The sequence below is a fragment of the Cryptomeria japonica genome, chromosome 2 (assembly GCF_030272615.1).
Source record: "Cryptomeria japonica chromosome 2, Sugi_1.0, whole genome shotgun sequence".
Classification (NCBI taxonomy): Eukaryota; Viridiplantae; Streptophyta; class Pinopsida; order Cupressales; family Cupressaceae; genus Cryptomeria; species Cryptomeria japonica.
This window is the reverse complement of record NC_081406.1, coordinates 426,415,691-426,436,831: the sequence shown is the minus strand read 5'-3', so window position 1 is coordinate 426,436,831 and position 21,141 is coordinate 426,415,691. Positions and strand designations below refer to the sequence as shown.

General features: G+C 37.5%; 1 protein-coding gene across 1 annotated transcript in view; it reads left to right on the top strand.

Annotated features, from left to right (window-relative positions):
• Positions 1 to 21,141, top strand: part of LOC131061966 (DEAD-box ATP-dependent RNA helicase FANCM) — a 116,530-nt gene that overhangs the window by 7,396 nt on the left and 87,993 nt on the right. The window contains exons 4-11 of the mRNA XM_057995800.2: positions 8,651 to 9,014; positions 9,390 to 9,533; positions 14,807 to 14,889; positions 15,046 to 15,160; positions 15,479 to 15,570; positions 15,756 to 15,810; positions 15,985 to 16,106; positions 16,194 to 16,307. Coding sequence (XP_057851783.1) covers positions 8,651 to 9,014; positions 9,390 to 9,533; positions 14,807 to 14,889; positions 15,046 to 15,160; positions 15,479 to 15,570; positions 15,756 to 15,810; positions 15,985 to 16,106; positions 16,194 to 16,307 — 1,089 coding nt within the window. The remainder of the gene's footprint in view (positions 1 to 8,650; positions 9,015 to 9,389; positions 9,534 to 14,806; positions 14,890 to 15,045; positions 15,161 to 15,478; positions 15,571 to 15,755; positions 15,811 to 15,984; positions 16,107 to 16,193; positions 16,308 to 21,141) is intronic.

The window sequence follows — 21,141 nt, the reverse complement described above, 5'->3', positions numbered from 1 at the left end:
TAAATCTCTCCAAGATTAGGAGAGTTAGTATCAAAATATCTAATCACTCGCACAATAGGCTAAATGAAGGAGCAAACATATCTGCAAGTGCAAACAAGTTACAAAAATTAAAATCATAAGAAAGAATGAACATGTTATACAAGTTAGAAACTTATATGAAATTATTAAATTAACTTTCCAAATATTAAATATTGTGGACCATCGGTTATCATCGAGGATTTTTTGTTTCACACTTCTTCCCTCCGATGTGCTTGCCTCATGCCATTTGCCCCACTTTGCATTGACCACTATTGATTGTAGAGCCTCTTGGACCTCAAGCATCCTCTCCAATAAAATGATGTAGCTGGCATATGTAGTCTCCATTGGCTCGAGGAATTCCTTCCTTGAAAATGTTTTGAACAAAGCAATGAAGTACGATGGTTGCAAATGAACATTTGCACATCTCTAGCTTTTGACACCATTGACTTCACCCAATCTATCTTCCCAATGTCCCTCAAGTTATTGTTCAATGCATGCACACAACATGGGGTCCAAAAAATGTGCTTGTAAGCACCTTCCACCTTTAACTGAGCTAACTTACACACATGGGCTGAATAGGTCACTACCTACTTAACATTAGAGGCTCCAATCTCCTCTATGGCATCTCTCAAAATCTGAAATTTGAAGGCTGCATCCTTCCTTTTCACCGAACAATCTATAGCTCTAAGAAAATGAGAGCCTATTGAACTAGTGACAATAAGATTGATGAGTGGCCGATGTTTGCTATCGGTCCACCCATCCATGATTATGGAGCATCCGTCCTTATCCATGTTTGTCTCATATCTTCCATCAAAACACTCACCTTCTAGTACTCTATCAAGAAGGGTGGTGCATAGCTTAGTTTCTCTTGGAACAGATGAGGGACCAACAACTTGATTATCTTTGAATATTTATTTAAAATATGGTGAATGTCAGACATGAAAGGGTATGGTATGAGCATTAAAAACTTAGCAATAGGGGTTTCAGCCCCATCTTTTGTTTGTATTTTAAATGGATATGCAACATTAGCACTTTTCTTCTTTCCCCTAGTAGATGTAGTAGAACTCTCTCCCCCATGAGAAGCAACATTTACGGATCTTGTAGGCATTGACAAAGTAGGCTGCAATCTCTCCAATGGAATCCCTTTACCTAATGCCTCCCCCTCCATATGCAGTCTAGTTGCCTCAGTTTTCTCAGTTTGAGTTATTTGTTTGCAACCTTTCACCCCTTGAGCACCTATCCATAAAAGATGGCAATAAACTCTAGTATAGCTACCCCTATATTGTTTGTGGCACAAATGGCACTCCCATACTCTACTGCCCCCCGAATTTTTTTTTTTAATAGCTTTATCAACTCTTGATGCAAATTGTAATAGATGTTTTTTGGGGTTAAATGGGCCTTTTGCATAGGTTTTGAGGAGTTGGGAAGGACAATCAAATGGGTTTGAACTTGCTGGGTTTGTACTCAAAGATCCCCCAATGGCTGCCATACTTCTAGGTCTACTTCTTTCTTGCATTTGGACTTCAACATCCTCACTATCACTACTCCCATTGCTGCTCATTCTTTTTTTTGATGAGACTTTCAAAGAGAGCCGCAAGTTCAAATAAAAAACAAACTCACAATGCCCTCCCTTTATGTTGGAAAAATTGAAAAAATGTAAAGCAAATGCCAAAAACAAATGAAAAATGAATGACTTACCTCTAGTGTAGAAGATTTGATTCCCTAGAATCCCTTTTCAACTGCTGTTCTCTACTTCATCACCTGCTGCTCCTCTCTTGCTGCACTTTTTGTTGGTGTTGGAAATAAGCAGTGTTCCACGGGCGTTGGGGACGGGGGGACGCGGGGACGCGTCTCCGGGACGGGGGGACCAAGGGTCTAAATTTGGGGACGGCGGCGAGGGGGTGGCGGGGTGGTGGTGCTCATATACTTATACATATACATATAGTACTTGAAAAACTAGTTTTGAAAAGATGTATAACAGTATAACAGTATAACAGTATAAGAATTAGATTTCAAATGAAACTATAGGAAATACCAAGATTACTTAGATTAGTAATACGTAACTAATTGCTAAAAGTAAATAAAATTTGACAAATGAAATTGTCAAATTGGAGATTTCTCATTTCTATCATATGAATATCGAAAAAGGAAAACGAAAATAGTAAAATACGAATATCTGATGCCATTGCAAAGTCTATAATAATAAAGATGATTACATGATTCATCATTACAATGAGTAGCCAAATACAAATACGTGTAGCAATAGCATTACAAAAGAGACTAGAGTCAAATACAAAATGACAAAACTGAAAACTCAAAATGTAGCTAATGGAGGCCTCTAATCATCTGCGAACTCCTCCTCACTGGAATTGCTGGACTCCTGAGGATCAAGGTCCCTCAAGCTCACACCAGCTAGCCCTGCATCTGAAGTGGTAGGATCATCCTCATCAATCTGTGAAGGCTCCTTTGGCTCTACATCCCATCGTGCCGCTGGACTCTCCTTGTACACAAGTGTCTTGCGGTCCATGAGACGCAAAGCACTGTGTACAGCTACAAGCTTCTCTGCTCTCTTAGAGGTAAGTCTGTTCCTCTTAAGAGAGTGGATGAAGCTATATGTAGACCAGTTCCTCTCAGCAGCTGAAGAACTGGAAACCTGGGATAGCAGACGGATGGCTAGAGTGGTGGTCAAAGATTTCGGGCCATGACAATTCCACCATAAAAGTGGGTCCTCCCGTGCCATGCTGTCTATATCCATCTTTGCCGCATCTGAATAACCTCTAAGAGTGGCAAATCTTCCCCACTCAGTGTGCATTGTGCCGGCATCTTTTGAATCAAACATCTTCTTTATGCACCTAAAGAAACCCGCCTTCACCTCATCATCCTGAATCGGTGTCAGTCTACCCGGTCTAGCCTTGTACCACTTAGGATTCAAGGCAAAGGCAGCCATATGCAAAGGAGTGTTCAACTTGTCCCATCTACGCTGAATGATAGGCTGGATTTTCTCATTGTAGAATGCTAAAGAGGGGTCCTTCACTCGCACAGCAGCCCTCATCTGGTCAAGCATAGAGTCAATGCACTCATACACCTCTCCAAGGTTAGGTGCATGCCCATCCCCATATCTGATCACCTGGAATACTAGAGAAATGATAGAGACAATGTATTTCGCATCAGTCCAAAACACATCACTCTTCACTATCTCCTTCACCCTTCTCCCCTGCTCTGTCTTGGCCTCAGCCCACCTATTCCACTCATTAGTCATAACCATGAGTTGCAATGCCTCTTGCAACTCAATCATTCTCTCCAAGAGAATGAAATAGGATGCATATCTAGTCTCAACTAGTTTCAAAAACTCCTTCTTCGCGAAGGTCCTGAAGAGTGCATGTGAAGTGTGGTGGTTGCAGATAAACATCTGCACATCTCTCACATCGGTGACCACTCCTCTAATCCAGTCTATCTTCCCCATGTCCTTGAGTGCATTGTTCATGGCATGCACACAACATGGGGTCCACCAAATGTGTCTATAGGCTGCCTCAATGAGTCTCCCTGCTGCTCTACACACATGGGCTGCATCTGTCACTACTTGGACCACATTTTGTGGCCCAACCTCCTCAATAGCCTCCCTGAGGACCTGAAACTGGAAATCAGCATCTTTACGATGCCCTATACAATCAACTGCTCTAAGGAAGTATGGGCCCTCTGCACATGTGACCATGACGTTGATGAGTGGACGATGGCTAATGTCCGTCCACTCGTCCATAACTATGCTGCACCCCGATGCCACCCAACATGCCTTCATCTTCTCCATCAAAATATTGATCTTGGAATAGCTTTTATCCAAGATCGAGGTCCTCATTTTCGTCTCCCCTGGTGGCACATAAGATGGTCCTCCCTTGGCCACCATAGCCATCATCTCCCTATAATAAGGAGACCGTGTAACATGAAATGGAATGCCATTGGCAAAGAAGAACTTGCCAATGGATTCATCTATCTCATCTCTCAGCTGCACATTAAACATATCAGCAATGGGGTTGCTTTGTGGTGTCTGCAACTTACGTTTCCCAGCCCTGGCGGCAGAAGTGGAAGTGGATGGAGATCCAAACATCATTCCTCCCGTCTGCGAAGCATGAGAAGTATGTGGCACATTCTGGTTGCCCTGAAGTGCTGCCCTAGTAGACAAAGTAGTAGGCATTGAAATATTTGTGTCATCTGGAACCCCCCAAAGCCTGTTAAACTCAATTCTGTACTGTATATTTTTGGCTTCCTCCAAAAACTTACAATGTTTCACGCCTTTTCCTCTCCAAAACAGAAAGTGTGCATTCACCCTACTAATGTTACCGAACCATTCTGTGTCACAAATATTGCACTTCCACTTCCTTGTTCCCCCACTTGAATGTGATGCAGTGCCTTGTACTGATATTCGTGAAGCAAACTGTTTTAGAGGAGACTTAGGATCAAAATGACCCCTAGCATATGGTGCCAACAACTCTGAAGGGCAACCTGTACTAGCTGGTGCACTTGCCATAGAACTAGATTGGGCTCCAGGATCAGCCCCATGGTAACCCCCCTCATTTTTAGGTTCATATTCTGAATCATTCTCACTATGAGAATGGATTTCCATGTCATCTTCACTCATGCCTTGGGAGCTCATTGTGAAATTGACACTGCATTTCACAAAATAAAATAAAAATAAAATCAGCCTAGTTTAACAATATATTTTTAAATTTTTTTCCTATTAATCTCAAAATGAGATTTGATGTTGAATCTTGAGGGCAAAATGATGATTTTGCCCTCAAGATTCAACATCAAATCTCATTTTGAGTCTTGAGATGAATAGGGAACAAAAATCCAAAAATGACATAGAACAATGAAAATCAGAAAATAAAACAAAAAAAAAAACAAGAAAAAGTTGAAAAACCCTACCTTGTGCTTGAAAAATCTCTCCAAAATGTAGAAGAATCTTCTTCTTCCTCTTCTTCTTGCTTCTTCTAGCTCCTATTACGCTTGCAATCAGCTTTTCTCACCCCTTCAATCAGTCTTCTTCAAGTTTTTCCTCCTCTTTAGCTTGCTGGAAAAAAAATCAGTTTACCAAAATGAGAGTTAAATCTAAAAGAAACATGCTTTTGTGTTGTTTTGGGGGGTTGGGTGGGCCCACGTCCAATTAGGGTTACCCCTTAATCCCCCCAAAAGGCACTTGTTTTTTAAAATATGGCATTTTTCAGTTCGTTTAGGCGTGGGAACGCGGGAGACGCCCAGGCGTCTCTCAAGGAGACGCCCAGACGTCTCCGAGGAGACATCTCCATGTCTCCATGTCCTGGCGGCGATTGGGTGGCGGTGGTGGGACGGCGGGGGACGTCGCGTCCCCACCCCCCTGTCCTCGAGATGTCCCTAACGGGGGGACGCGCCCAAAAAGGGGGGGGACGCGTCCCCGTGGAACACTGGAAATACCGATGATGGACTGGTCTAAGAGGGGCCAGTAGCTCAGTGGTAGAGCACTCCAGCAGCGTATGGAAGGTGCTAGGTTAGAGTCCTAGCTGGTCCATGTCTCAACATGGTATCAGAGCTATGTCTCAACATGGTATCAGAGCTAGGTCCAGGCTAGGAGCCCCAACCACATGAGAGGTGTGGCTTAAGGGGGGTGTTAGTGTTGGAAATAAGCCACACCCGGACCGATGATGGACTGGTCCAAGAGGGGCCAGTAGCTCAGTGGTAGAGCACTCCAGCAGCATATGGAAGGTCCTAGGTTCAAGTCCTAGCTGGTCCATGTCTCAACACTTTTCTTTGTTTGCAAATGTTAAAATGGATGAGTTTTTTTTTTGGTTGTTTTGAATTATGGGTTAGGTTTAGGTTTTGTTTAGAAGGTGTGGTGGGATGGGGAGGTGGGGAGGGCATCCTTGTGGGCCTGCCCATCCCTTTTTTAATTAAAAATGTGTTTTTTTAAAGTGGTGCCCAAATTATGCTTGGGTTGTAGGGGACGACTCCATCCTCTATGTCCCCTGCTTGTTTCTGGAGCATAGCAGAAATGTTTCTTGTTCGCTGCGAGAAAAGGGGATGAGGAGGCGACGTTTTCTGGTCATCCCCCAGTTGATGAAATGTTTTTGGTACAAGGATGGGAGTACAAGGCTAGGGGATGCATTCTGATGGAATGTATTTATTTTTAAAAGGTTGCTTCTACTATCCATTATTATGCTTGTTTTATATTTTAGTCCAATCTGTGAATTTGAGGTTGAATTACCTGTACTAATTCTGATCATCTGTAATGTCCCCATCTTTAACCTAGACAGTAACAAGAAATGTACAGTTGTGTGATCAAGGGTGGCATCCTTGATAACAAAATTTTGAATAATTAGGAGTAGAAAGTAATGAAATGTACATAGTATCAATAGTAGGATGTATAAAATGTAGATAGTATCTATTGTAAAAGACAAGAAAGAGAATAAATCACCGAGGCATAAAGACTTATATCGCCATCTTATAAGTATACAAAGTTGAACTTCCATCAAAAGAGGACTTCAAGTATATGCAACATACCATGCTACAAGATGTCAAGCATAATAACCTCAAACCATCTTACACACATGCTCACAATCCTACCATTACGCATATAGATCCACTAAGATCAACATACGCAATAATAAGGTCATAATCAGATGTTCATAAGATGGCTCAATATCATCATGAAGATAACATGCATGGATGAAATAAGATCACATAAGGAGATTGGTTCTTCATTAGTATGGTAAGAGCAGATGAATTGTCAATAACCGTGGATCCAATGAATGCCAATCAACGCAGTCCATATCACTGTCAAAAATCAGTAAATGCCATTCTCAGCAATCAATGAGTATCAGCGCTTCACACCCCTGAGTTTCTAATAGAAGGGGTAGATATCGATTAAGAAAAACATGGCGTCAACATATTAACAGACTATCACTGAATAAAATGATCAAATCCCAAATTGAAGACTAATAATCTAAGATATCAGATATAAGATCAGTGATCAATAACAATATAAATCATTGATAGGATTTATGAGAGGGTTATGATGAAAGAATATAAGTATAGATCGACTATGGGGAAGATTCTCTTAAGATATAGGTCATCACATTCCGGCGAGATATCGGCTCAAAGCCTATACATTGCATGGAGATCAATGAAGATTAGGGATAAATATAATCACCAAGCATTGATGGGAAAAATATAATGTTACATAATCGATGACGATATCCATTAATGATGTAGATCATTATGAATCAAGGGGCAGTGGCTAATATTGGTCATCGATGATAAATAATAATCTAAAGATCGAATATTGATCATATGGACAATGGGCTAAGGCACAGATACATAGCAATAGATGTCAGCATCTCAATGATCGATCCCTAAACCAACGCAAACACAAAATGTTAATCATATAATAATTGATATTTCATGAAGAAGTACAAAAGAGTGATTATGTCTAATCAATAATCAAATGGTAATGAAGTGGTGCGATTAGTAAGACACATTTTAAGACACATCCTTTGGTAATGTGGCTTATCAGCCCAACAACAAGATATAAGAAGGCATTCTCCATCATTCAAACATCATCATGGAGTTTTGTATTTCTTATTCAGTCCAGATTGGATCGCTCTTTTAGAGCAATTGCCGAAGGCACAATATCGGTTGCATGAGGAACAAATTGCCCATTAGAGAAGGCACCAGTTTTGTGTGAATTCATAGTCATATCTGAAACAGCATTATCATCTATTGTTGCAAGTGCATAAGTAAATATCAGGAACAGCAATGTATCACCACAGAGTGATATCAATATCAACATCTGCATATATTATTGATTATATCAGACATAGCAGCAGAGGTATCAAAGATCATTGCACAATCCTATTGCCATATTGGAAGGAGCAATCAAATCTAGTTGCAGATTGGAAAATCATAAGCAGCACATTTGATAAAGTCAGATCAGAAACAGCACCCTATCCAATCAACATCCCTCATCAATATTGGTGAAACGGAAAGTTTATAGGCATCTCATTCACTTAGCATTTGCATTTTGCATCAATTAGGAAGAGCAAGTGATATTGAAAGAGTCAGTATATCTATATAATTGTATTTGTGCTATTGATGATATAATTCATAATCTCAATCTGATATTATAATCTATAGTAAGTAAAAGGATTTGAAGTATTTGTCTCATAATAGCAAATTGTCATAATTGTCTCATAAAAGGAAATTGTCAAAAATGGGACATTACATCCTCATTTGGGGAGGTTTGTCAATATTTTGTGTTTTAAGTTCTTGTTTGTCTTTGTCCAAGACAGTTAAGCAATTACATGTTCATTTTTTATCCTTTGTTTTAACTACATCTGATTTCACATAGTTTGGGGTGATTTGTCAGGATTTTGTGTTTTTCACTTTGCCCAAGTAGGATAAACACAAAAGCAGTTGCATGTACATTTTTTACTCAGTAGTTTTACTTCATCTGATTTTACATAGCTTGGGCTGATTTGTTAGGATTCTTTTCACTTTGTCCAAGCAGGGTAAGCATTGCAGCAATTACAATTAATCTTTTTGCTCAGAGCTTTAACTTCATTTAATTTTGCATAATTTACCTTTAACTTTTGTTTACCATATTCAGGAATTCGATTGGGAAGCAGCTGTTGCAGAGATTGATGATGCCTGCAACAAAGCAGTGTTGCATACAACATTACACGAGGATGCATCCCCTAGCTTTTTGAATAATGATGACGATAATGGTGTTAAGAATCCCATTTACAAAACATTAGAACTAAACAAGAATAAGGTGGGAAAGAAGCTAGATAAGGCTGTCCGGCAATCCACTCTTGATAAATTTGTGGAAGTGAGTGAAAAACACTCAGAAGGCCATCAGACTCATCATGCAAATATTACGACTACCTGTGGTGATGACAATGTTTTATATAGCATGGGTGGCAGTAAAACTAATATTGATCCTATTGCGGCCCAGACATGGACTTATCCAGGTAGTAGATTCTGTTAATCAGGCGAACTTTAAAAATTAGATATACATCTTTTGAGATTCATTCGTTACTAGTAAATGGTTGGTAGGCTTGAATATTGCATCAAAAGTTTCAGTGGCAAAAGTTTCTGTTGCAGTTCATTTCTTTCTACCATTGTGCTTTTTATTAGTGATCCGGTTTGCATTTTGCTTTGGAAAATGCATGCAAGGTCAGTAATGATTATGTCTTGCCTATGCATCATGTAAACTATAGTTTGACTTTGACTATTGGTCTTGTTTTTTAAGCAAATGGATTATTTTATGCTCTTTCATACATTTTTTTGTGGGCACTTGACAACATATGGATCTAATAGTTTTATTTTGAATATTTTATTGGCAGGAAATGTTCCTCTTCGTGACTACCAATTTTTAATTGTCAAGACAGCGTTGTTCTCAAACACCCTAGTGTCTTTGCCGACTGGTCTTGGAAAGACACTGATTGCTGCGGTTGTGATGTACAATTATTTCCGATGGTTCCCTGCTGGTATGATTTATACTAGGCTGCCACTATAAATGATTTGTAGAAGTATAATTAATTTTGCTTTTGTGCAATGCATATTCTGTATTTGTATGGAATTTGCAGATAAAATGTGAACCTCTGTACTCTTAATGTTATTTGAGGATATGAAAGTTTTCAAGAATTCAACAAAAATAGACTTTCACTGTATCAAATTATCAATGCTATCAAACTTTTGAATGCATTTAATTGCCAAGGATCCCAAAAAGATTGTTGTTCAAATTAGAAAAAGGAAAAAACTGGGAAATCTCTACAGACTAGTATAGTCTCATGAAGAAATGGGAATGGGTTTCACTGTTGAGCAAAATGTATCGGGAAGTTCTTAGAGGTCTAAGCACAGCATTTCAACCAAGAGAAGGGTGTTTTGGTATAGTTTCTTCTGGGAAAAGAATGTATTTGTTGGTTTGTAGCGAATTTTGATGTTTTTTGTGATAGGTAGTTATGAGAAGAAACACTTAATGTTAGATCTAGCCAATGAAATGCATTGGGAATGAATATATCCAATAGTTGGGGTTCACTAGACTATATCCAATAGTTGGGGTTCACTAGACAAATATATCAACAGTTGAAAATTGAATATTAATAGTTTTTCTTAAAATATCATAGATTGTGAATCTTTATGATCTTAATGAATATGCTGTTATTGTTTATTCAAATGCTTAGGTGCTAACACTTTATGTGCATAACATGATGGTTTAGGTTCTAGGATAAAATAAAGAATTATATTGCCAATTTTTTTGATTGGAGATAAAACAAGGATTACCAAAAATCTCTTTGTTTCAATTGATGAATACATGGAGCATAACCGATCCACTTTAATGCTGACTTGCTGTTGATATGCAACAAATATACTTCCCTCAGGTTGACTTAGTTGCATCAACTATTTCCCTCAGGTTGGCAGGAACATGCTCTGATACCACTTGTAATGTCCCCAAATTAAAGATGCACTATTTCTGCCTTAACCAAAAAAGGATAAGGCTTAGAGATACCTCTTACCTTGACTGAACCCCCTGCAAGTAAGTTAGGAGACAAATAATAACCATATTTCCTTAATTTGAAAACATCATTCATATGTGCATAAGATATCATTCATGCAAGTGTAAGATATTCATCTAATTACAGTACTATATAATATTGAGATAGCAAAGATATACATTTGGTTACAGCACCATATAATGTTGAGAATTCAGTCATAGAGAACATAGAAAAAGGGAACTAGATAGGGTGCCCTAGAGAACCTCTGCCCTAGGCCCAAGGGCAGATAGGTTGTGTCTTTTGGTGGATAGAGACAAGTTCTTTTATCAAGTCATAATCGCACCACTTCAGGTTATTAATTGATTTTGTTAATTAAGCTGATTCCTAAGGAATCAGCTTATCTACTTAATCATGCTCGATATCTTTGATATTGTAAAGCGATCAATGGTTTGATGGTTTTAAGGTCATCCGATCGTCCTTGTCTGATAGCTGGCAAAGATACATACTTAATCCACATTATGGTCTATCTTATTTCATCGGATTCCTTGATCATACAGTTGGAATGCCTTCAGTCTGATTTGTAATAAGTAATTCACTGCTTCTTGTACGTATGGTCATTGACTTCACCAGGTATAGTTGGAACTTGATGGAGTGGGTGGCCATATGATTGTCATTATGATGATGCGCTTCCTCCGTGGATGATCTTCTCATGACCCTATGATCTTATGCATTGTTCTTTTTGAATTTATGTATGGAATGGTATGATTGTGAACAGGTGTGCAGATGGTTGTGGTCATCTTGCATGGCAACTATAGAGAACGTACATTTCCTCTTTTGATGGAAGATCAATTGCTTATTTCGAGGATGCTTGCAAGTCTTTATTGTTTATAATATGATGCTAACTAATATTGCAGGTAAATAGTGAACCATCAGTGAAGGTTTTCGTTTTGGAGGTAATCACTACTAAGATTCTTCTTGCCCCTTTATTTTGTTCCAATGGATAAGGAAGATAATGATAAGGAAACCATTTTATTTATAAACTTGATGGTTTGTAATCTTTATTTGTAAACTAATACTAGTTAGAGATTCAGGACTGCCACCCCTGAACATATACTTATTAAAGTTAGATTAAGAATAAGATGGGGACATCACATAGCACCCCAATGGGGTTGAGGGGTAGCACACCCAGTGGGGGTAGTGTCCCTAATGGGGTCGAGGGCAATGCTCCTCATGGGGTCTAGGGGTACCACCCCTAGCGTGTTTCTTGTCACAATACAGGGTGGGGTAGAGGGGCGAATTACCCGCCACCAAGCCCAGATGAAGACCTTCAAAACCACACAGACCTTCATGGAGCACAACATGTAATGCCCTACCCCTTTTTGCCATTGAATTTCTTTTGCATTCTTCTTGAAATAATTTCGTCAAACAGTTTGCTTGCAAGACAATGTTGGTTTTGTAAATAAATAGACCTCTTTTAGTTATGCATGAAATAACATTCTATTGTGACCTATTTCACACATCGCCCCATTGCAAATGGGTACCCCTAGTAGTTTGCTTTTTAGGGTTTTGTCTTAGCTCTGCAAATTTCATAAGTCTCTATTTTCGAGAGTTTAGAGTTGGAATTTTTGAGAAATCATCCAAGCCAAATAGGGAATTCATGCTCAGATCAGTGTTTGGACATCGTCAAAGTGCTTTGAAGACCCAGAGGACGAAGATCACAATTGCTTAGGGTCAATTCTAGCACCTCCCTATTTTTGTGGAATTCTGTTTTTTTTTGCTTTTTTGGCTTGCTTTTTGCTTTTTTCTGCTTTTTTGAAAGTAGACCTAGGATTGGGTTCCTCGGGTCATGGCATCAACGTTCCCGTCTTCGAAATAAAAAAATTGTGTATCCAAGTGTAAAAAGCAGGGTGTAATCTCCGGACGAGGGTTTGTTCCAGATGTTCCAGATAAACATGCATAATGGTAAGAAAGTTTGCTAAGTGTCTATACCAAGGGCGAGTTCAATTGTAGACTGTGCAAGGGATTTGGCAAGAGGAGATGGCAGATCATGTGCCAAATCCGCCCTAGATGGCCCAAACAGCTAGCGAGTCCGCTAAGTGTGCCCCTTGTCTTGTTATTCTTATAAACATGCATGAGATTAACATCACACAATTAATGACCAATAGAAAATCGTAATGTCCCCTTTTAGGAACAATGTGAACTTTGGCCAATTTTCTTAATGACTAAGTATCTAATGCTGTAAAGAAACAGATATTCATAAAGATTTGTATTGAAATATACAAATGAATATATACGTCTCTATTTATTACTTCCAAATGTTTTTATGGTGACAGAAATATGAATTTATTCTAGAATCAGCAATTCTACTTCAAGTAAGAGGCCTGATAGGTTTCCTTATAACCCTACAACTTATTCTTCGGAACCTTCTCTGATGTATGGTTTTATATCTTGTCTCCTTTTTTAAAATACTCTGTTCATATAGAGCAATTCCCATTCTGAAACTTCCAAATAAAATGTCTAAAAAAATAGTATGTTCTAATCTCCCTGTCTCATAGTGCTCCCACCAAACCTTATACCTTCCTAGAAGAGTATGAACCTCTTCCCAAGAGTCATCTTTTCCAATTTTCATGCCCCTCTATTTAATTTGCTATTTTTTTATTATGAATCGCTGCTTTTGAAACATCACACTTTGTCTCATTATTGCTTAATAAGATCTTGGCCTTCTCTCCTTAATGAGGCACTAGCTTTTAATAATCATTTATTAACTTGTTGCTTCTAAACGAACTCTACCTTTGATAGTTGCTGATTATAAATTGCTGCCCTTGATTAATATTATGCTTAGTTAAACTTATCATTTGTGTCAGCAATTAATCGCTGCTTCCTTGTCTTCTAATGAAGTCGTTGCCTTGATTCACCTAATCACTTCTCCTTCCACAAGTCGCTACAAATTCCTTATTATAGCTGTGTATTGCCAATGGATTATTCTTTAGAATCCAACTTAGTTATTCATGCTCAGACATCTTTACATTGCCGACTTAATCATTACCTATCTTACTTTGTAGTTGTTGTCCTAAGGAAGTCGCCTGTTTATTCTTAACGACAACACCATTAAGGAAGTCGTTGTTATAGCATATGGATTTTTTACTTACCCGCAACCTTCAATACAAACTTGTATAAGATTGGTGATTTCAAATTTATGGTTTATGACTTATGAAACTGGCTTTTCTATCATAATCGAAATCCTTGAATCGGTTGACTCTGTAGACCATAAACTGACATAGGTTTAAATCTTTAATTTAAATTACTATAATCATTTATCTAACTGGATGGGGACATGACAAAAATAGCCATTAGTGATGAATTGAGCATGAAAATATTACAATGTGGTGAAACATCCCACAAATTATAAAATATATTAATAATACTCCAGTTTGGAAGCTCACATTTGTTAACAAAATGTTGAATTATGATAATCCCACATTGATAATAATTGTGAGAGAAGTTATGCTTATAAATCATATAGTCACCAAACGCTTTGCTAATTGAGAAAGATGCTATAGGGTCGAAATCTCAAAGTGATGGATTATAATCACCATACTCGATTCCCCCCACCATCCTATTAAATGCATAGAAGTGCTCACATCTTGTCTTGTGATTATTAGTAACATACATGTTATAAAGTTGAGCCCGCACGGGTAGGTGAGTTGGCTTGGGCTGTGGGTTTGCTCCCCATTGGTCTCGGGTTTGACTCCCTCCCGGGTTTAAGAGGGGGGACTGCTTGCGGGCTGTGGATCCTTCCCGCAGGGAACTAGTCTCGCCTCAGCTCGCCCCTTCCTCGACCCCAACTTGGCAATAAAGTAAGTCCAAGGTAAGGCAGGTTGGGCACAGGGCTGGGTTGTGGGGATACCCCTGTCGTTACCAAAAAAAACATACATGTTATAAAGTTGATGAAAGTAATGACTACTCATGAAATTTGATCATTGTGGTGATGACTTAAGCTTGAAAGTACTCCAATGTAGTGAAGAATATCATTAAAACAAAAGAAATCGAAAAATATATGCTGTTTTTTAATCATACCATCTGCTGCAATAGATATCTTCTATGCCAAATAACCATTGAGAATCCACTGCCTTTAATCAAACTTAATAGCGTGATGATGTAGTCTGCAAAATCTGTGTACTTTATTATTTCTTTGTAAAGTTTAACAAAACATCATAATTGCTATTGTTAATTAATGGAAACTTATTAAAGTGAATTGTTCACAGGGAAGATTGTTTTTACTGCTCCATCTCGACCACTTGTCTTGCAACAAATTGAAGCATGCCATAATATTGTGGGCATTCCTCAAGTAAGTTAATTGTTGCAGTGCTGGTTCTTATGATTAGTTCTTGCAGCTATTTTGAATGCTTTCTTACTATTAAGTATTTCTTTACTTATTTAGTGACTTTCAATATAAAGTTTAAACATTTGGGAACCTTGTGGTATCTTTGTTTGGATTTGATAGGAATGGACTATTGACATGACGGGACAGATGAATCCAGCACAGCGATTGGGATTCTGGCAGAGCAAGAGGGTTTTTTTTGTAACACCTCAAGTGCTTGAAAAAGATATTCAATCTGGTCAGTATTCATTGCATCTACACTGAAACAAGGGATAGCATTGACTGATGAGAAATAGATGAAGTCCTTACATTTTGTTATCATATTAACTTGTGATGTTTGAGAACTTTTAGGTCTCATTTCCCTTTACAGCTTTAACCTTAGTGAAAAGAGGAATTGAGGTTTACATCTAAACAACTATTGAAGGCACTAGCTGGAAGTCATTGAAGTTGCAATTAATAGTTGGTTGCTGAGACATCAAACCTCAAGTCTTTGGATTAATGGAGAATGGGTTCTCTTTTTGTCACCAATAACTTTGTTTTTTGGATTTGTCTATAGGTTCATGCTTGGTGAAAGAACTTGTTTGTTTTGTAGTTGATGAGGCTCATCGTGCAATGGGAAATTATGCTTATTGTGTAGTTGTTCGTGAAGTAAGTTTTATAATTTCTTAATTAAGAGGATTATCTGTGTTTGTTGAATGCATATTCCTGCCTTTGGATAAACTATTACATTAAATAAACTTTATATCCTTTGGTTCTTTTGTTTGGGTTATGAGATGTTCTTTTGCTTCATTAAGGTAATCCGATCTTATACTTTTCCTTACTTTTGTTCACAGATAATGGCCGTACCTGTGCAGCTCCGTATCTTGGCTTTAACAGCAACCCCTGGATGTAAGTTTTACTTTTTTCAGAGATTACTATAGATCAGATTTTTATACCAAGAGTGGGATAAACTGATATATAGAGTGAGTAGTCAAAGTACTATGGAAGATAGGAAATGAAAAAGTAAAAGCTGTGACTTACAAAGTTGTTTGCTTCTTTTGTCCTGGGCTTTTAATGCTTTAGCAAAGCAAGCAACTATTCAGATGGTTATTGATAACCTTCAAATTTCAACATTAGAGTATCGCAATGAAAATGATCCTGATGTAAGGAAGTACGTTCACAACAAAAACATTGATTTGATTACGGTACAGTATGCTATTATAAAATAATTATATAGTTCTTTTATTTATTATCATGCACTTCTTGTATGACCTGTTCCTTTGTAATATCAGGTGGCCATGGGTAAAGAATCTGTGAATGTAAGCAATCTTTTGCTGGAAGTTATAACACCTGTTGTACAGAAGCTGTGTAGCCTTGGAGTTTTTTATAGCAAAGATGTGACTACGGTATGCTACTGAGTTGTTTCTTTGTTATAAATAAAAATTAATTCTGATATATTTATCTAGGTGAAAGGTTTTTACTTAGTAAATAACAATATGACAGTTTTTAAGCTGACTAGCAAGTTACCCTCATTGCATGCAGTTATGAAAAGAAGACTTAAGTATTGTATGACAAAGAGCATTAGGTGCCAATGTTTATGAAGTTAGAACTGTGCGTAATTTAATTCACAAGCTATGTGAAATGTTCTTATGCTCTAGTTGAATAGTATTTTTTCAAATTAGATCATTTTAGTTTTTAGAATCTGATTAGACCATACATTATAATCAAGAGTGATTTTCTGATTAACAAATCTTAGCTTTCAAAAATCAACCAGTTTCTATCTTTGGCAAATCAATCTGATTCACAGTTCACTCAAGGATTAGTCTACATGTTACAAAGTGACTACATATACGCCTTTACCATGCCATTGTGTCATCAGATCCTATTTGAAAGGCTCTTTGTCCACAATTTAAGAATTTTTTCTCTTTTATTTATTTTCCGTGTTAGGAAATCTTAATCTTATATTGCGAATTATTACAAAGGATTCGCTATTGAATGGGAATTTCTGTTCATAGACAGACAAGAAGTCTCAGCAGCTCAGAATTGAACTGCACTTTCTGTTTTTACCCATGGAAGAATGTATAGCATCAAACTGTGCTTCAGTCTCAACAGCAATAGTATGTGTCATGAGAAGAAAGAGATTAGGAAATGTAGATTGACAAGTCACCAAAAAGATATGCAAATCAATTTTAATTTTTTTCATGTACTGTGTTTTTTCTTAAACATTTTTTGAAAAGCTAATAGGAGTTGCCATATTTCAAATAAGAAAGGGCAAATAAATTATAAGCTGAAAAATTGGCCTAGTCCAAAACATTTGGGTTTGAGGTTTTGGCAGTCACAAGATGACCTGTCTGAAATCTTGAACCTCAAACTATGTTACGAAAGTAAGGAATAATATGTGTCATGAGAAGATAGAGATTAGGAAATTTAGATTGACAAGTCACCAAAAAGGTGTGCAAATGATTTTTAATTTTTTTAAGTACTGTTTTTTATCTAAAACATTTTTTGAAAAGCTAATAGGACTTGCCATATATCAAATAAGAAAGAGCAAATCAATTATAAGCTGAAATATTGGCCTAGTCCAAAACATCTGGATTTGAGGTTTTGGTAGCCACAAGATGACCTGTCTGAAATCTTGAACCTCAAAATATGTCACGAAAGTAAGGAAAACTATGGGTTTGGGATTTGCCAACACTGACATACATGTAACTTTAATTAAATGTATTGTAATGTTCTTAAACAGTTAATAATGTCACAAAAAGGAGTTGAATACCTAAAATTTCTTGTATTCTCAAAAACAACATTTGGCTAATCATAAAAAAGTAATTTGGCTTTTGGTATTTTGGAAAATGGAAGCTATGTTTTACAAGTTCCATTGGTTTACATACATTAGTGTTCAAAATCCTTATTTCTTAATGAAATTGGAAGGCATTAAGTATCTAACTGCAAGTCAGGTTTTGAAATTTGCATGCTACATCTTAGAGAGTGGTCCACTGTTGATCGAAATTCTTGAATCAAGAACAAACATATACAAAGCTAGTCACGAGACCTAACACTTAAAGAATCTCTAAGCTATTTAGGTTTCATTCATTGAGGACATGGAAGCAGCAAACATGCTACTTGTCATTTGATATGTGATATACGTACAGTTTATTGGATGATCCAAAATGCATGAACAATACAAATACCTATGGTTTTGATGGCTGTCTCAATAATTATGGACTGCTAGATTTGTTAGGCTATCATTAATAAGTAATAACAGCAGTACTCAAATAAAATTCAGTGGATTAACAATTTGCAAACACAGAACAGATTAGAGAAATTAAAATGCCTTGCTGGAAACATTAGAATTTATAATTGCTGCATGTAAAGATTCATATTTGGATTGTTTAATTCTTACAACTCACTGATATATTTCCATTTAGGTGGATCAGATTATACTAGGAGTCCTTGTTGGCAATGTAAGATCAGCCTAGTGCAAAAATATGATACTTGGCAGAAAATGAAAGCTCTGTCTAATCTGATCTTGGCAGAGCTGTTTCTAGGGATCCGGTTGAAATTACTTTGGCTCTCCCCTTTTTAGTCTCCAATGGGCCTGCACCAAGCATTAAACACTAGATATTAATGCCCCCATTTTTGTGCCTTTGTTAGTGTGAGTGTTTTTAGCAAGGTTAGCCTATCAGCAGTGGTTCCCGTAGACTAATATAGTGGATAGGGAACCCATCCGGGGACTGGTGGAACTTGTAGGGGGTTTTGTTTGGTGTTTTAGGAGCTCAGAGGTGACATCCTATTTTTTAGGAGGTACCTCTATTTCTAGGCGTCACCAGTGGGCCACAAGTGTAACACCCGTTGTCAGTTTTAGCGGCCAGGATATGATTATGAATAAATATTTAAATATTAAAGTTAATATAAAGTTAACTTTAATGTTTTTTTCAAATAAATTAAAGTTACTTTTTTATAAATTGACTTTTAAAATAAACTATAAAGTTACTTTATAAAATAATAATAAAGTGACTTTGTAAAGTCACATAAATTGTCAATAAAATGGCACCTACTTTGGATAAGTTTAATAAAGTTAAACTTTATGATTTGTGAGTGGGTTCTGAGGAGAATATAAAAGTTTATTTTGGAGAGCTGTTATTACTTATTTCATTATTCTTGAATGCACAAATTTGGAGCTTGAGGAGAAACAAGGGTTTCCGGAGAACTTTGAATCTTTGAGAACGAAAATTCTCATAGATTTGTGTCTACAGGTGTGCAAGATCACCCAAGGACATCATTGCAGGTAACCTCAATCAGAGGTTGCAATTGAGCCATTAATTGCGGATTTTGGTGAAGTATTTCAGAGGTTGCATTTGAGTTCTCAATTACAAGCTTTGGTTCATATCTTCTGGAGGAAGTTCTTTTTGGTTCTGGGTATTGTTTCTATCATCTTTCTACAGCTGGGCGACAAAGATTGATATATTATATGCAGGGTTATAGTGCTCATTGAATTTATTTAAAGGGTTGCCAGGCAAGATTGTGAAGCCACTCAAAAGACAATTTATCTGTTATTTGCAAGGGTTTACAGGCAAAGTATGGATGTCGTTATTATTCTTGTAATTTCCGATCGTGGTCTTTGTGAAGGGTTTACAGCCAGACCGATCTTGTAATGTTCTTTAATTCTACAGGCTTGCCATGAAACGTTTAGAGTTTGGTTGCCAGGCAGAGTTGAGATGTAGGGTTTTGTGCATTGGATCTGCATTTTCAGAATTATTATTCTTGCCTGTAGCTGATTTAGTATGTTTGTTAAATCATTTGAATGCAATCTGGAATTCAGGGATTGAAGAAATTGTTTATTGTATTGTCTGGAATTGTTATTTTAATTTATAGCATTTGTTTCCAAGTATTTATATTTCAGCTTTCATATATCAAAACAAAAAGTCAGAAAATTGCAAAAAATCACAAGAAGATCAGAACACCACGAAAACAAAAAAATCAGAAGTCAAATATCCACAACAGGGTTGGATATTTCATTTGGTCAAGTCACTTGAACAGTATCTCCCAGGTGTGAAGAAAATACTAGATCTGGGACTGTTGGACGAGTTCCTCCAGGGGGCTGGTCATGGAATTGGGAAGTGCTCTAGTTGCTGTGATGTTTGTAGAAGATTTGCTACTGCCCTCAGATTGTCAGAAGAGTTCTCAATTTCCAGATCTGATTTAGATTACCCTCCCAAAATGGCATCACAGTATGATGATCCCCTGCAAAGAAAGAATACTGTTCAATCTCCACTCTGTCCTGTAACAGACTGAATAACTCACTGAACTTACTACACTCAGCAAAAAAGGGTAATTAATAGAGGATAGGGTTTTTGTCCGACCTTTACAATTTGCGTCCAAGGGATTTCATTCTCTTTGGGTTTTTGGCTTCAAGATTCAAGTACAAAATCAGTTTAATAATTTCCAGCGATGTCCTCTGAATGGCAAAAAACTTTATTTTATGTTGGTGCTGGAAATAAGCCACACCTGGACCGATGATGGACTGGTCCAAGAGGGGCCAGTAGCTCAGTGGTAGAGCACTCCAGCAGCGTATGGAAGGTCCTAGGTTTGATTCCTAGCTGGTCCATGTCTCAACATGGTATCAGAGCCAGGTCCAGGCTAGGAGCCCCAAGCACACGAGAGGTGTGGCTTAAGGGGGGGTGTTGGTGTTGGAAATAAGCCACACCTGGACCGATGATGGATTGGTCCAAGAGGGGCCAGTAGCTCAGTGGTAGAGCACTCAGCAGCGTATGGAAGGTCCTAGGTTCGATTCCTAGCTGGTCCATGTCTCAACATTTTATACCTGATCTCTCCCTCCCTCCCTGCAAAGCCAAGTCAGCCTTCACCATAAAAAAAGATTGGAGCCCAAAAATTTCAAAATTCAGCCAGCTACAAAAGAGCTTATTATAATTATTATTATTTTATTAAAAATATTATATAAATACTGTTTTAATAAACATTTATTTATTTATTTTTTAACTCTCAGCTGGGAGATGTGGGAGTGATATGACATTATATTCTGACATTGAATCCCAAATTAAGATTAGTCAAAGTTAATTAGGTTGGATGTCTGCTATGACAATAGTTCTGCTAGGTGGAAACTTAATTTGGCACAATGACAACAGTGCAGGATGAGAAAGTAAAGACATGCGAGATTAAGCCTGAGCTTCCACACAACTATTAGATTACTGATTTCTTTTTGAGAAAATTAGTGCTATTGAA